Source organism: Propithecus coquereli, unplaced genomic scaffold, assembly GCF_000956105.1.
Source record: "Propithecus coquereli isolate 6110/MARCELLA unplaced genomic scaffold, Pcoq_1.0 Scaffold809, whole genome shotgun sequence".
In the NCBI taxonomy this organism is placed as follows: domain Eukaryota; kingdom Metazoa; phylum Chordata; class Mammalia; order Primates; family Indriidae; genus Propithecus; species Propithecus coquereli.
In genome coordinates, this window is record NW_012154274.1 from 202,518 (window position 1) to 220,108 (window position 17,591).

The following is a 17,591-nucleotide window of genomic DNA, read 5'->3' on the forward strand; positions in this document are numbered from 1 at the left end:
AAAAAAAAAAAAAAAAAAAAGAAAGAAGGCTTCCTAGACTTCAGAATAAAGAATGTTACCAGGGATAAAGGGGATCATTACGCAATAATAAAGGTGACAATTCACCAAGAAAAAAAAAAAAAAAGAAACACTGATACAGGGAAATTCCCCAAATTGAAGGCCAAGAGATAACAGAAACTTAGAAGAATGGCAGATGTTATATCCGTAGAGTCTGAGATTAAAAAGAAAGGAATTTTCACATAACTGTGGAGTAATGCCACAATCTGGAAGTGGCAATGAGGAAACATAGAGATGCTTTGCAGACAGGGCTTGAGAAAGTGAGCAGCCTCCACACAGATGGCTGTAGGGAAGCTGCATCTTGGGACAGGGCCAGGTTTCTGCTGAAGTAAAACATCACAGTGTGTGTTTTGTAAAGATTGAATACATGGGCATGATTATTTACAGTGGAATGAGTTTTCAACAGATCTAGTAATGACTAAATCCAAATGGTTGTCATATTTCATAAATATTGCATTCACTGAAATATTACTATTAAACAACCAGGTGGCTGCTGAAATTCATCAGAGGCTTATGGAAGAAGAAAAAGAAAACCACCCCAAAGAAAAATCTCCTCAGATGGGCGCAAATAAAAAAGCCAAAAAGGAACCACCTAAGCAAAAAAAGGCAGACAAAAAACCCAAAGGTAATTAGGGTTTTAGCACCCAGAACCCTGGATGCTTAAATCTCTCCTTGGTAGAACAAGCATTTAACCAGACACATTAGCTTCTAAGCCACTAAAATACTGTTCATTAGGTTTAAACTAGACATCCAGGCTTCTGTAAACTGTGGTGTTAGTTGGAAAATTGTATTGCACACCAGTTCCACCTAATTTGTTTATCCAAATAGCCAGATGTACCCAGGATAAAGTAAACCTCAAAGACCTTTTTGAACATATTAAAAGAACTCCCAAGATGGTCCTGTGTCATCTGAAAAGTCTGTTAAAAGGGCTGACACTAGCTGTAGTAACAAAGAGAAGTTTAAGAGCTATATGTATATGTAAGTTTCAGGGGCACTTTAATTCAACAAGTCCTTCTCTCCTGGAGGCCTCCGACTGAAATCTCTGTGTCAGAAGCAGGATAAAATACAAAGAGGAAAGAAAACTCAATTTGGAAGAGGCCTTTAATTAACCTTATGGATGGCTCTGGCAAAAACATTACCGTCCCCTCTGAATGTTTCCAGTTGTACATTTTGAGGTAACTTGAGGCAAAAGAGGAGGATTGGGAAGCACATGATCAAAAGTTGCTCCACTCTGGATTGCTCCAACGTCTGTTAGGTACCTGCTGTGTGAAACGCTCCGCCATGGGTGCCAAAATCACAATAGTAAATCAAAAATGAAAACAAAAATCACAACCATGGTTCCTGCCCTGATGAAGCTATAATCTACAAGTAGAAACAACATTTGACCAAGCATTGTTCTTTGATAGAGGAGGTACAGTACCTTGAGAACAAGGTCGCCTCACTGCATTTCAGGGGATAGGGGACACTTCCCGGATGGAGAACATGTAAGCAGACATGGGTAGGAGTTAAGGGAAAGTACTAAGGATGGATAAGGGGGAGAGTCTATGGAACTTACAGGAAAGGGAAGAGTCATGTCTCCATAAAGAACACACCACTTTAGCCCATCTCGGATGGTAAAAATAAAAGAAATATGCAACATTTAAAGGAAACACTTCCATTTACTTTAATGGAATAACAATTTGAGTCCAATCCCTTAATTTTACAGAGGATAAAACAGAAATCCAGAGAGATTACTCTCTCCTTCATCTGTAAGTTATATATACAGCTGTTATTGCAATGAACACATCTTATTATAATTTCATTATTTACATTTACGTCTTCTTCACAAGATTCGAAACCCTTGAGGTCAGGCCCTCAAGAAAGGTTTGTTGAACTGAATAGAATTGTATAAACTGGGCCTGCAACTAAAATCACACTGCCATACCCCATGGGTAAATCCTTACTCAAGTACTGACAAATCTTATTTTCTAATTCTCTTATGTAATCATCGATATAGTTAAGTGTGAATTAAAAGATAATTAAGTAGGTTACAGATTCTTGACCATCACCTACATTTCAGCCATCTCTTTTTGAAGTTATTCTCTGGTCTCTTCTTGGTGAAGAACTGGAAAACACTTTGCTAATACAAGCTATCCCTCATGGAGTGGCACTTCTGCTGATGTCTAATGGCATCTATAATATGTTGGGGTTTGCTAATTTCTGTGCCCAAACTCTGGATTTCATTGTGTTTGGAGTCTGTAACCATCTCTGCACTTGCTACAACCTCATTTTTCACAATACCACACAAATGGGGTATTTTTATGAGTCTAGCCGAGACACTACACAGAGAATTCTCAAGGAAGAACTATCAATATTCCATCACTCATACCAAGAAGACCGAGTGTCTCATTTCCAAATCACTAGAGGTTTTTAGCTCTGCAGATTTTGCTTTGTACTCATTTTTGTCCAAGTCCCGTGTGCATACACTTGTATGTTGGTAGTTTACTCACCATGCTTCATTGTTCTTTCAGGTAAATCACCACCTACGGCAGAAGCTGATCCTGCGATAGTACCAGCAGAGGAAATCGCCGAAGTTGAAAAGAAAAAAGAACTGAGGCTCAAAATAAAAGAAGAACATCTTTCTGCCCTGCAATTTGAAGGTAGCAATTAGAAATGACTAAGAAGATGCTTTTTAGTAGAAAGTAGACCCATAGGCAGAAAGTCCACAACTGGCCCATCAATTGCCTCAGACTGTCTGTAAGAACATACAGCAAACCGATTGAAAAGCACAACATTCAACTGGCTGTTTTCATTTGACCACATGAGGACTAGATTTTACTGTTGGATGAGTCAGATGTTTTGGATCACCTAATCAGTCTTAATTGTGAGATCTAAAAAGAAACAAAAAGAATTTGGGAAGGGGTAAGAAGAGCAACAGCAGTAATTAAAATCACAAAAAATAGAAATGTATATGTTTGAAAGTTGGTGTGATTTTATATTAAAATAAGAACCATTTAGGCCTCTCATTAGGAAAATAAATCCTTACTAAAGGCTAACAGGCCCTAAAAGTGAGTTCTTGAAAGCAGAGGCCATAGAAGAGTCAGTCATGTATCTATGATGTTCAAGGGCCTTCTTCTTTCTAGACAGCAGTGACTCTGCAATACGTGTTCTTCTTATAGTTCTTCTAATTGCCTTATGATACAACTCAAAATTAAATTTGAAAACATCAGAAAACTGAGCAAACATATCCTATGGGGAAGAACCATGGTAAACATACTAGATGATAAAACCATAAACATGCAGCATGGCATAAGCTGAGACACAGTTAACCACTCAATGACCATTAACTACTAAGGATGCTTTCCATCCCTTGCTTCTCTCCTTTTCTTCCCCCTCCCCCAATCCTGCTACCACCTGCTTCTGTAATCCCAACAGTAATGCCTGAAGGAAGTTGAACACAGGGACACCTATGGCATCAGGACAGTCAGGACATGTGCTTTTCCCCTATTGCCTGTCCCCTGTCTGATTTCAGTGGTTTTCAGCATACTGTCTTTCAGTTCATTCACTCATATAATAAATGTTTATCGAGTTTTTACTAGGTGCCTAGTCCTGTGATAGTTGCTCACACATATATGTACAAATATGTATATATATATATATAAAGAAACCAAATCTAGAGAAAGAGAAATACAAATAATCACTTATACTATGTTGCGATGCTGGCAATAGGCATAGGGGACAAAGGGGACACGGGGGGAGGCAGAAAAGACTTAGCAGTGGATCTAATGGTTGAGCTGAACTGGAAGAATGTGGAGAAGTTTTCCCAAGGGACAAATTGGGGCAGGAATGGAGAGAAGCATGTGCCACACAAAGAGGGGGGAGGAGCATATTTGGTGGCCTGTGCAGAGCAGCTCAGGAGTATGAGGCATGTTCTGGGAAGGAATGACTTGGAAGATGGGGAGGCTACACCATGGAGGGTCATATAGGCCCTGCCAAGAAAGTTAGATTTTTCCCTTATGGCAACTGGGAACTAGTGGAAAATTCTGAGAGAAGAATGCAGGTGAGACAGATTACTCTGGATAGTGTGGAGGTGGATTTGGATTTGAGGTGGGGAAAGAAAGTCAGAAAAAGCAGGGTTGAGGCTATTGCAACAGTTTAGGTGAGAGACAATCAGTGTCGAAACTGGGACAGTGGTAATGGAAAAAGCAAAGAAGAGAGACTGGAAAGATATTTTGGAGGTAAAAAGTGCCAGGAACAACAATAGGCCTAGGGACACATAGGTTTTGCCCATTTTAGCAGTGCTGAGAAATACAATGACATCGCCACCCCAAGGTTCTAAAGTAGGGAGATGAGCAAGAGGCTTTGTCCCTCCCTCCCTTTCTGAATTTCAGAAAATATCTGTGTGTTTTCACACGTCATTTATCAAAAAGTATATTGCTATAAAGTACAATAAATGTAAAGCTCAATTATAATTGTGGTTTAGATAATTTTTCAAGTGACTCTATCACATGTTACATTTCTTTTCTTAATGAGATGGATAAGACATTACTTTACCCATATTGATATATATTAAACATACACCTAGGGCCAGGCGTGGTGGCTAATGCCTGTAATCCTAGCACTCTGGGAGGCTGAGGCAGGAGGATTGCTTGAGCTCAGGAGTTCGAGACCAGCCTGAGCAAGAGCGAGACCCCGTCTCTACTTAAAATAGAAAGAAATTGGCCAAACAACTAAAAATAGAAAAAATTAGCCGGGCATGGTGGCACATGCCTGTAGTCCCAGCTTCCCTGGGAGGCTGAGGCAGGAGGATTGCTTGAGCCCAGGAGTTTGAGGTTGCTGTGAGGTAGGCTGACACCACGGCACTCTAGCCCGGGCAACAGAATGAGACTCTGTTTCAAAAAAAAAAAAAAAAAAAAAAATACACCTAAAGCTTCACAAATTAAAGCACGAGTGGTTTAAATGTGAATCTATTCATTAGAAAAGTCATGTACATATACATTAAAGAATCCCTATTTCTCTTTTTAGAGAAAGCCACACAGTTTCGGCTTGAACTGATAAAGGCAAAAGCATTGGCTGTCCTTGAAGATTTAGTAACAAAGGTGGTCAATGTATACAAACTCTTGGAAAAATGGCTTGGTGAAAGATATTTGAATGAAATGTCCAGGTAAAGTACTGCATGGCTTTCTAAAAATACACTTTGTTAATTCTTGAGTGCCAACATTGACAAAGATTTTCAAGGTGTTTACAAATTTAAATTACATTTACAAATATAAAGTTTTGACCTTTTAAGAAATCACATGTATAAACACATAAAGTTAGCTTTACTGTCACATTCGTATGGACTCTTCAAATAGTAAATCATGTATCAAAGGGTTCTGTTGCAAGATCCAGTTTTGTACATAATTTATGAGTTGAGTTTTCACACTGCTTAATGAGAACCTTAGTTTACAAGGTAAGATTGCAAGTAATTTTGAAATGTTTTTCAGAAGCAAAATAATGCTCCAGATCTTTCTAATGCCAGACTTATTATTAGTTAGAGCCAATTAATGGGAGATTAAAAAGTCATTCACTGGAATGTTTTACTGGTTAGGCTGATTCCCCTGTAAAGACAATACCCAGTTCTACTTTTCTGTTGATTTCCAAAGGTTTTCCAGATTCTCATTGCTAGTGAAAGGCAGTGAGTCTCATCCTCTTAGTTTTCCCCTACAAGGAGAAAAAAGGCAGCTCAGCAAAATGGAAATAGTCCTCGTCTGAGAGTCAGGAGACATGATAGTCCAAACCAGGAATCCCACGTTGTCCACAAATTAGTAGCATGCTTGATTGCTTTGGGCCTCATTGGCTTCATCTATACAAGGAAACACTCCAGCCAGACTATTTCAGAGATTTCTACTAGATCTACATTCTATGATTTGTAGAATGTATATCTACATTCTACAGTTTGCAATAAACATCTACTGAAAATTTAGAAGTTGCCAAGTAAATACGATTCAAATGGCAGGTATTCTCAGAAGCAACGACTGTCATCTAAAAACAGTTGTTATAGTTTGTTTTCTCTGGTCTTTGTCTTATAATGAAAGTTCCTTTTGTAAAATCTTCAGCCTGGTTGTTTAGAATTATTACTCCATGGTTAAAAATAAATAAATAAATAAATAAAAATACAAACAGAAACATATCTCAGTCAGGTAACCTTACCTCAGTAATGCTTAAAATAATTTTACTACTGGATAACTCTTCAGCATCACAGAGCAATGATATTCAGTTCTGCTCTCTGCCCGTCGCTTACGAATGAAAGCATATCTTCTTCATTCCTAGGATTCATGGCTCCCATCCATGTGGCCATCAAGTGTAAATGCATATTATTTTTATCAGATGTACTCGTATTTCTCAGATTTATATTGTGTATACATCTATGCCCTCTAAAGCTCAGATGCTGTCACGAGTTTTGACCACAGAAGTCAAAACCTAGAAATGTGATACTGGAGCGGGAAAGGAAAAGAACAATTAGATCCCTTTCAGCTTCAAATCCTGCTTTTTATTTTTCTGGCATTTTTTCCTCCCATTCTTGTGAGGGTTACTCTTAGTAACGTTCCACTAGGTGGCGCGAATCTGTTTTGATATCCTGGTTAAGGCTGGGTCTCAGTCTGTGTCTCTAGTCCTTCCTAACACATAAACTCAGTAGCTATCCAGTGCCCTTCTCCTTGGTCCCCCAGCACCCAAAAACCCTAAAGCATAAACTAATTGGCTAATACATACTGTGTGGACACTCACAAAGACAGAATTCTGGGGTTGAATTCAAGGATGTCTTTTGAAAAGACAGCAACTAATAGTATTTTCAAATTTTTCAGTATACAATATATTTGAGGTGTCTGAGTTACATACAAGTAGATTAAGTATGAATTTTCCTGTGATGTTCAATCTTTCTTTGTAGGATATAAACAATATCCTTTCTTTAATATGGCAATAATATACTTACTCATATATAAACCGTCTCTGGCCTTTAAAATGACCTTTAATTAGGCCATTAACTATGAATATATCCCCAGCAAAGTTTAAATCCATGCCTCATTTGATTTCAGATTAACAACCATAACGTAGAGAGCAACATGTTATTGGCTCCATTGCAAAGATAGGGAAATTCAGAGAGCTTAGGCGACTTACCCTAGGACCTGTGGCTAAAGAATGCCCTAGAATAAGAGCTCCGCTCCTGGTACTCTCTCCACTGCACTGTAGTGGTTTCTAATTGTTGTTGCTTGTAGCCACGTGATCTAGCTAGGAATTGCTATTGTTGGCAAAGAAAGCAAAGCAATTTCAACGGATTATATGCATCAGAGGCTATCCTGACAACTGTGTCTTAGATAACATAAAGTTAGAGAAAAGCACTCTATAACAGAAATGCATTATCACATTTGATTCGCTGTTAATTCATCCTGATTCCAAATAAATGTATTATTCTAACAATCATATTTTGCAGGATATTATGCCATATATTCTTATTCTGGTTCATACTTAGAATGAAATATAACCCTTGACATAATCTTAGTTATATAATGAAATATGTTCTAATACTAATAAAAACCATATTTAATAGATTCTCTTTTTGTTTGATTTTGTATAAAACATGTAGCTATTAGCGGAATAATAAGCAAGTATTTTGTTTTTAATATGCATTTATTTAATACCTTGCCTTTTTACAAAACAGATTTGAGGAGAAGTCGCAATTTTTAAACATGCAAATGGAATTATCTAACTTAGCCATATAACGTGTTCACTTTTGTGCGTGTGTCTTGTAAGCAAACACTGTTAATCTAATAGTATCTTTAATAGGGTTAACTTTATTCATTTTACCATTTTCAGCATAGAAAAATTAACTGAGGTAGCTCGCTATCACATTGAAACATCTACAAAAATTCAGCATCAACTTTATTTAAGCCAAGAAGACTTCTTCATTAATGGCGATATAAAAGTCTTCCCGGATCCTCCCCCACCAATACGTCCTCCACCCGTAGAAAAGGAAGAAAATGGCACCCTGACCATTGAACAGCTTGACAATCTTCGAGATCAGTTCTTAGATATGGCACCTAAAGGTAGGAAAAATAATTATCATGAAAAGAGCACAAAAAAGGTTAAGATTAACCAGGATGGCAGTCACTTTCCCACAGATAAAATCAGTTCTATGGGATTGTGTAACACTAAAACGAGCCCTTGCTTTGTTCTAGTTTATCGAATATTTGCTTCATACAACATAGACCTTAAACAAACAAGAGAATCACAATGACTAATACTTGAGCAGTGCGTTGATCCTCATTTGTGGTAACTCTCCATTCTTGTCCTCTCTTGCTGGCAAATTGGTAAATTTGAGTATTACAACATCTGGCAGTTGACAGCCTTTGGGCATACTTCTAGTTTAGCTTTTGTGTTGGGATTATGAGTTTGTATTTCTGTCTCCCCCACTAGTCTGTGAATGGAGACCAAGGAATAGAGAATTTCTCTTTTATATTTGTTTTTCCCCCTCAATGTTTCCTAGACCATAAGCAAAACCAAATAAGCTGGTAACAAATGTTTGCTTAATTGATTGATCAGTTTGTGTACATTATGTCTGCAGATTATGTACAGATTTTTTAATTCCTTCACATTTTATCATTATAGCTCTATGGCATCTGCACAGGCTCTTCCTACTTCTAGATATTCTTCAATGAGTTCCATTAATGATAGCACAAGTTATTCGGCCAGATCATGTAGGATTATCATCTCTACTTTATAGGTCTAGACACTGAGTCGCAGAGCACTTGAGCAATTTGCCTATGGTCATACATCATCGGAACTCTGCAAATCCAAAGTTCTTGCCCTTTCTCACTGAACTAAGTTGTCTTTCGTAAACAGGTTTATTTTATCTTCCAACTATCCTACTTACTGGGAAATCATTACTTTTCCCTAGAGAACAGTCAACTTAACACAATGTCACTTTTTTTAAAAGTCCAGTATTTCCAGAAATTCACATCAAATATCATTAGTAAAAAGAGCATTACTCTACTCTTAAGTCCGAAGGATTCCTTGCCAAGCCCAACAGGTGAAATAGGTGTGTGTATGTGCGCCAAGTGAACCCTTGTGCCAGCATGTGTCAGCTCATAAAATCAGCTCGAGCAGGCTTCACACTGCCAAGGTATAAAAGCACACACTACGGCTGTGGATGGACACTGACTCTGGTTGGCAGCATATGAGCATGAAAGCAATGTGGCCATCAGCAGGTAAAAAAAAGATCAACTTTATAAAGTCAGCACATGAGATCCTTCAGCCCTGCAGTCAGCATGGTGCATCCTCTTCTCCATTTTGTGAGCTTCATGGTGCCCTTTTATTATGTACTTCCCTCTTCAAAGTAGCTTTTGCTCTTCATTTTATCCACTCTATTTTTACATATAAAATAAAAAGGTTATGTGTGAAAAGATTCTAAACATGAAATATGATTTGCTTTAATCTTACAGTGTGGTGACTGGGAGTAAATCACTCAATTAGTAGATAAAAACTAAAGCATTTAGGGACATTTGAGTAGGTGGAAGTGGATTTTGGAAAATTATCAGTTACTTATAATCCTTTTTAGAAGGGACCCTAGTATTCACAATGATAATGGTAATACCTTGTTGGATCCAACCTCAAAACTAGAGCTCACATTTCCACTAAAAGTTTAAAAATAAATAACAAATAGCAGCTATAACTTGGCATGTGTATATCTTAGAAAATTAACTCAAGAAACCCTTGGGACAAAAAGATGTCAACAGATACATTTGTCTGTTTTCAGAATATGGTAGAGTAAGATAGTTTTCAGACTATTGCAGAAATATTAATAGCAAGGGAGGGAGAAAAAAGACAGGAAGGGAGGGAGAAAAGGAGAGAAACAGTTATATTAAAAAAAAAAAACAAAAAAAAACAGAGTAAAAGAAAACCACTTGCCCCTAGGGAACTTAGAGTGTAGTTTAAAAAGGCAAGCAGAGAAGAAAATATAAACAATTATCTGGGTTTTTCTAGGACACCATATGAACATTATAAAAGTGCTCAGAATGGATACAAAGGAGAATCAGTGTGCAGTGAGGTCAGTCAGGGAAAAGTTTGTAGAGTAATACCTTGGATGGAGAAATGGAAGGTGGTAAAGAGGATACCAAGGATATCTGAAGTTGAGGGATTATCTGCTAGAAAACCTGTAGACATGAGGCATGAGTATGGGAGCATGGATGTTCGGGAAATGGTCATGGCTTCCAGGCAAATGAAAGAGGAAGTCTTCTCTAGCTGAGGAACCACCTGTCCCACCCAGGCTGGAGAATTAACCCCAATGTAAGAATCACAGTTGGAATTACCACAGAATTTACAAAGCTGTATAATACTGTAGGATTTGGTGATTTTGTTGATTCAAAATGCGTTATGGTCTATGTACCAACAGTTCAAAGCCTTTATTAGCTCGATTACAGCATTTGAAAAAATATATACTGCATAGGTTGCTTTTTATGTATATGTAAAATACTTATCACAGTGTTGGGTATTTTATCAGTAGAAGTAATGTTCATTGTTACTATTTTTGCTATATTAAAAGGAAAGGGAAAAGTAATATCATTCCGTTTTCTGCATCTCAGAGTCACAGAATTGGAGGTTCTCTACTGATACTCCTGAAGTCGGGCTGCAGATATTTTCCCTTCCTGAAGAAACCCAATCATTACCACTCACCCCCTTCTTTCCATCTGTTCTGACCCCGCAAAATATCCTCTGGCTTTAGTCTTTCTTCCTCAGTTCTGCAATTGCTGTTCACTTAAAAAACAATTGTTTAAATGATACATGCCCAGGCATATTTTGAATGAAGTCTTTTGTTGTATCCTTTTCAGGAACTGGAAATCAATCTTTTAAAATTCCTTCCATTGTCTTCACCATAGTACTCTACAATTTCAAAAGACAATCTTAGTTGAAGTGATAAAGGGTTTGAAAGTATGGAGCTACTGGCTGAATGTGGTACATTTCTAAATGTGTGATCCTGAATAACTTCCTGTTTAACCTGAAAGCTGTTGTTATTTCTAAGCCAAGAAATATGAACATTTTCTTATACTATTTCATATATGCCCATGTAACCCATGATATCTAAGATGCAACTTTCAAGTTTGCTAAAATATATTAAAACAGATGGATTTTTTCCTAGGAAAGAAGTATACATATTTGCATGTAATAGTCATGTCATTAGGCCCACAGTAAGATCTTTTAGCAAATCCATACTTTAGAATCATAGGAGCAGCTTGAGTAAGAGACAGCCGGTGAATCAGTTGAACCATTCTTTGCATTGACTGTTCTAGGAATCACTCCCATGAACATACTCCCAGTACAGAGTATGGTTTAGTGAATATTTTCTGAATTATAACTCTAGCCAATTTGGCATCGTTACTATGTGTCAGGCCCTGTGCTAGTATTTCCATATGTTAATTCACTTATTATCCACCTCAACCTATGATGGGATGGCTGGAGTCAGGCAGCTCTTTCTCAAGTTCACCTCTTACCAAATGACTGTCATATCATCTTGGGCAAGTTATTTAATTTCTCTGTGCCTTATTTTCCTCATCTGCAAAATGAGGATAATAATGACACTTATTTCATGAGGTTGTTATGAAGATTAAAATAATTAATATATGTCAAGTGCTTAGAAGGGATATAGCACATAGAAAGCATACTTCAAGGGTACTATAAGCCATTATGATTTGATTATATAATTAAATGTCATATTTGTATATAATATTATACAGTACTGACACAAACTATTCTCATTATTATCCAGAATATTATCTTAGTGTCCTGAAGGTGCAAATACCCTAATAGGCACCTGCAATATTACCCCAGAATACTTCCATAAAAAGTGTTCACCACCCGGTAGAATTAAACTGTGAAGTAATATGGCTCCCTGGGGACTACAAGCATACAAAACAAAAACCACTCATTTTGTACATTGCAGTAAGCTCTGGGCAGGTACATCTTGTCTTCAAACATCAAGTGCCAGGTACATCAGGAAGACAGCCTTTCTCCAATGGAAGCAATCTGGAGTCTATTGAAACTAGAACACTTTCGTAATGTTCCTTTGTCCCTACTTAAACCATAAGAACTCTTTTTTCTTGTAAGCCCACTGGACTCCCTGTAATGCCTATAGAGATCAGTTCACTTTTACTTTGGCTTCTGCTGAGAAGCTATTTGGAGAGAACACAGTCCAGCAAATTCTACACCCTTTTTCTTCAAAAGAGGCAGCATTTAGTTGTGCAAGGTCAGTAACATTGTTTTAAAAACTGACAAGGACCCCTCCTTTGAACCCCTCTTAGAGACCCTTCTTTAATGATTGGTCTCAGAAATAGAGGGGAAAAATTCAGAATGCTGGGCTATCATGGCTGAGCTAGATCGTGCAGCTACATGGATTTTCCAGGAGTTCTAAGGAAGGAGAGTAGCTATCGCTGCCTATGTGGGTCACCATGGGAGTTAGCCCAGAGGCTTTTGAAACTGAACCTTCCAGGAAGAGAAACAGGGGAAGGGTATTTCAGGCAAAGGGGAAAATGAGACAACTGAGGAGATTCTGAAATTGCATAACATATTCAGGGAACAGCAAACAGCTGGGACAAGGGGCAGGAGGTGAGACCACAAAGAGCTTGTGGTCAGGTTGCAAAGCCCCAGGCGGCTTGCAAAGGGCACATAAGAGAGGATTATTGAAGGCGTTTACAGCCCACTGTCATGGAGAATGGATTGGAGAGGGGAAGAGACGATGTCTGTGAGGGTAGCAGACGTTGCCAGTCTCTCTACAAAGCCTCCAGGAACCAAGAGGCAGGAAGAAGGGCACCTCGGTGGTTGCTCGAAAGGGATAACTAAAAGGTTCTGTGGATTTTTTCACGCTTAGTTTCTCAGAAGATTATAAAAATATGATATTTGCAGGTGAGTATTTTGATCTGAAAACCGCTTGAATTAGTCTAACATTTACCCAAATCAAGAAATACAGAAAGATTTCTTAGAAATGATATGATATAGAAGAATGGATGCTATTAATAGAACTATCACACCAGGTGGCAAACCCCAGAGATCACAGCAAAGAGGAGTGTGTACCCCAAATCCCCTACTGCTCTCTCAGAGGGTGAAGTCCTTGACTAGATAAGATTCAGATCACAGAAAAGCAATAGTGAATCTAGAATACTTTGAACCTATTAATACTGTTTATAGTCAGAGTTTCAAATGTGTCTTCCAGATGAAACATACAGGTAATTTCATGAAGCCAGAAAACTGACGTTAGATAAATGAAAGAATAGTACATGCTCAGAATTCAGCGTAACATCTTCTGGAAAATCTATCCATAAAACTAAAAACATAAAAGCTGGCAAAATCAGTATTCAAAATTGAAACCCTTTCCTTTAACAACAAGAGACTTATTTTTTCATCCCTTCATTCATTTATTTGCCAACATTTATGTGTGTAGAGCAGGCCCCAGGCATGGTCTTAACAGGCCTAGAGTGAAAGACTGCCCAGTGCTTAGGTAAGAAAATAAAGGCAGTAGCTGTCGACTACAAAGAGACTAATTTTAAATTCAATACAGTAATATTTAGAATTTGAAAAATTAGGGTCTGTTTTAACAACTGCAAAAAGACTTATGAAAAGGCAAAGTAGACATTAAATAAAATAAGTTATGAAGGGCAGAGAAGTAGATCAACTAACGTCAAAGGTTTTCAATTAAAAAATGGATAAGCGGCCAGGCGCGGTGGCTCACGCCTGTAATCCTAGCACTTTGGGAGGCCGAGGCAGGCGGATTGTTTGAGCTCAGGAGTTCGAGACCAGCCTGAGCAAGAGCAAGACCCTGTCTCTACTAAAAAAAAAAAAAAATAGAAAGAAATTAATCGGACAACTAAAAATATATATAGAAAAAATTAGCCGGCATGGTGGCACATGCCTGTAGTCCCAGCTACTTGGGAGACTGAGGCAGAAGGATTGCTTGAGCCCAGGAGTTTGAGGTTGCTGTGAGCTAGGATGATGCCACGGCACTCTAGCCCAGGCAACACAGTGAGACTCTGTCTCAAAAAAAAAAAAAAAAAAAGGATAAGCAATAGGAGATGATAAAAATCAGTTAAGAAAGGAGATTTATTTCTTAAACATCTACCAAGTACTTAGCAGTCAGCTCGATGTTATAAGGCACAAAATAAGTAAGTATAGTTCTTTCAGAAGAATTTAAAATCCAACTGAGAGGTCAAAGCCTAGAACCATAAAGCATTGAACCAAAAAGATGGAGTGTATGTCAGCATATTTTAATATAATATACAAATACATATTCAATTTATTTATTATATGATAAAATAAAACAATATAATCTAATGATTAATAGCATCAACGAATTTGTAGAAGGGACATGTATACATGATCTAGGTTCTCTACCTTCAGGGAGAAACTGGTATTTGAGAATTTTGTTGTGTGTAATTTTTATTTTTTTAGTGCTTTGCTTCAGCTAAATATAGGTTCTCCTCTCTGACAAATAATCAAATGTGTGTCAAAAATGAGATCTTTAAGGAAAGAAAAAGAAGAGACATGAAGCACAGCTCCCTTATGAAACCAGCTGGCAAGGGTCTCAAAGCCTGGCACACTTTTTGTAAATTAACAAGTTTGCTGTATCATTGCCAGAGAAGGTAGGACTCAGGCAGGAGAAGGGACGTGTTCAAGGCAGATCTTAACAGACACACTACCATGCATGCCCTATTATTACTTTTTGTCACCATGGGAAAGAAATTTCAGTGAAATCAGTGTCCCTCTTATGCATGGAGAAATGGATTCCATAGTGAAGAAGACCACGGCACCCCTTCCCCATACAGGAAACTCATAATAGTGAAGTGCATAAACATGGGGACTATGGAGCCTATTGGTGAATTCCAGCTCCACCACTTACTTATGAGCACTACAACTTGGACACATTAACTAACCTCTCTGTGCCCCAATTTTCTTATCCATAAAATGGTGATAACAATAGTTGGTCCATTTTCTTAACTATAAAATAGGGGTAATGCATTGTGAGGATTGACTGATATAAACCAGTTAAAATGCTTACCAGAATGCCCGGTAAATAATAAGCACTCAATATAATTGTTCCAAAAACAATGAGCCAATATGGGGGGCAGGCAGAGGTTAAGACCTTGTGATTGCTTAAAATAACAACATGGAGTTGTTTTAAAGGCAGGGATACTCCGAAAGATGTGAGTCAAGTCACTGGAAAGCAGAAAAGGCCACGGAAGCTTGACCATTACCTTCCAAAGAGAAATCATCAATTTTTGAAAATTTGGCTAAAAAAAATCCTTGGCTTGTATATGATGAGTTATTAAATCTTATGTTCTGTGCCCTGTGTCGTAAGCATGGAGTGAAGTCGGGGGGAAGTCAGTTGAGTTTTTCTTATGGCACGGACAACTTTAGGACTGAATTTCTCAACACACATCATCTCAGCGAGGCGCATGCCAAGGCTTCATTAATGGCAGCAACAAGTGGTTCTCCAGTGAACAGAGCCACCACCAACCTTATGGTGAGGACCATGAGCAAAGTCACCCTTGGGAGAGTAGAGAACTTATTCAGATCATGCCATGCTATTGCCAAGACTGGACGTCCCCTCAAAGATTTTATTTGGATGTGCAAGTTGGATGATATGAAGGGTGTCGATATTGGCCCAGTATTCAGAACTAACAAATCAGCAAGAATATTTACATATTTTATTGCTGAAGTAGAACGGAAACATCTAAGAGAGAAACTAGAAAAAAGTAAATTTTTCTCTGTCATCAGTGATGGAATTATAGACAGTTTAATCAAGGAAGCCAAAATTGTCTACGTGCAGTTTGCACATGCAGGAAAAGTGCATTGTCAGATTGTTGGAGTACAGACAGTAGAAAGAAAAGATCCTCTGGCAATAAAAAATGCCATTGAGAAAACTCTAGAGATAAATCTTCAACTTAGGCTGTCGAATCAACAATGGGCAAAGAAACTGGTTGGTTTTGGAAGTAATGGCACCCCTGGCATAGAGGGAGTGAACAATGGTGTAGCCCTGCTTTTAAGAGAAATCCAGCCATGTGTGCAGACTGTATATTGCTTTGCACATCACCTTGAATTGTCTTACAAGGTGGTGTTCCAGAGCGTTCCACTGTACAATGATGTCAAAGATCTTCTTCACAGCATTTATCACTTCTACCACAATTCTCCTCTTCATAAGAATTCTCTGATAACTGCTTTCAAAGGCCTTCACCTTCGACCTGTGATACCTTCTCAAATAGGAGGCAGGAGGTGGCTTCATGGATTACAGACAGCCCTCCAGAACTTTCTCAATGGATATCCCGCAATTGTCCAGCAACTGCATTCAGTAAGTAATTTGGAAATACTGTATTATTTTACTTTTTCAGAATAACAGGAAAAACTTTTTTGAGTTTCTTGGAATAATAATTTTTAGAAAGATAACCACCATATTATTCCCCACCTATTTTATAGGCAAGCAAAGGCAAAAGTGACAGCAGTCAACAGGAAGCCAAAGACCTTCTAGAATCCCTTCTTCAAGCCAACATTGTTAAATTCACCCACTTTTTGGTGGATATCATTAATGTCCTTAGCATTCTGTCCCGTGTCAATCAGAACAGAAATTCCTCAATTGCTGACGTATTTTCCACCTTAGAGTCAACACTGGAAATGCTCCAAATGTATCAAACAAGGTGAGAGGTCAAGGTGATCTGAGGTCTGTCAAACCAGATAGTTTGACTTGGGGACTTATTTAAGCCAAATGCTTTTTCATTTAATTCTTTACGTGGACAATTTTTTTTTCCACCCAGACCAGGGCCGAAAGAACGCAGGGTGGATTCAGTCACATATTTTCATGGTAACTGCCTCAGAGGAAAAGAAAACATTTCTACCATGAGACGCATGATTTTAACACATCTTATCAAGAGGCTGCAAGGCTGTTTCAGAGATGCCAGCCAAGATGTGATGAGGGCTACCATGATTGGAAGCTCTAAGTTGTGGCCCACAAAGATAAATCAAGGTAACCTGCATGCACTGATATTGTCTATATTTTATTGTTTAAATTTTTTTTTCAGAGACAGGGTCCCATTCTGCTGCCCAGGCTGGGCTCAACTGATGCTTCTACCTCAGCCTCCTGAGTAGCTGAGACTAGAGGTGCACACTACCATGCCTAGCTAGTTTTTAAATGTTTTTGTAGAGATAGGGTCTCGCTATGTTGCCCAGGCTAGGCTCAATCTCCTAACCTCAAGCAATCCTCCTGTCTCAGCCTCCCTTAGATTTAGATTTATAGACATGAGCCGTTCCTCCCGGTCCTCTAATTTTGAACCTATTATTGTTTGGCTGTCTTTATGAGTTTCTTTTATATGTGACTTTTCTTGTATATTGATTGCAGAATTTGGGGAAAGAGAGGTATCTATCCTACTTGCACATTATGAACTGGTATTAGAAGCTGCTAATGTGAAACTCGATGAGGTGGACACTGAATGGGGCATGTTGAAATTAGAGATTTATGCCAGGTAAGCAAGAAAGCAAGCTGA

General features: G+C 38.2%; 1 protein-coding gene across 1 annotated transcript in view; it reads left to right on the top strand.

The window, feature by feature from the left end:
• Positions 1 to 17,591, top strand: part of SPEF2 (sperm flagellar 2) — a 209,458-nt gene that overhangs the window by 151,767 nt on the left and 40,100 nt on the right. Inside the window, exons 25-28 of the mRNA XM_012663396.1 lie at positions 544 to 682; positions 2,568 to 2,696; positions 5,062 to 5,200; positions 7,891 to 8,120. Coding sequence (XP_012518850.1) covers positions 544 to 682; positions 2,568 to 2,696; positions 5,062 to 5,200; positions 7,891 to 8,120 — 637 coding nt within the window. The remainder of the gene's footprint in view (positions 1 to 543; positions 683 to 2,567; positions 2,697 to 5,061; positions 5,201 to 7,890; positions 8,121 to 17,591) is intronic.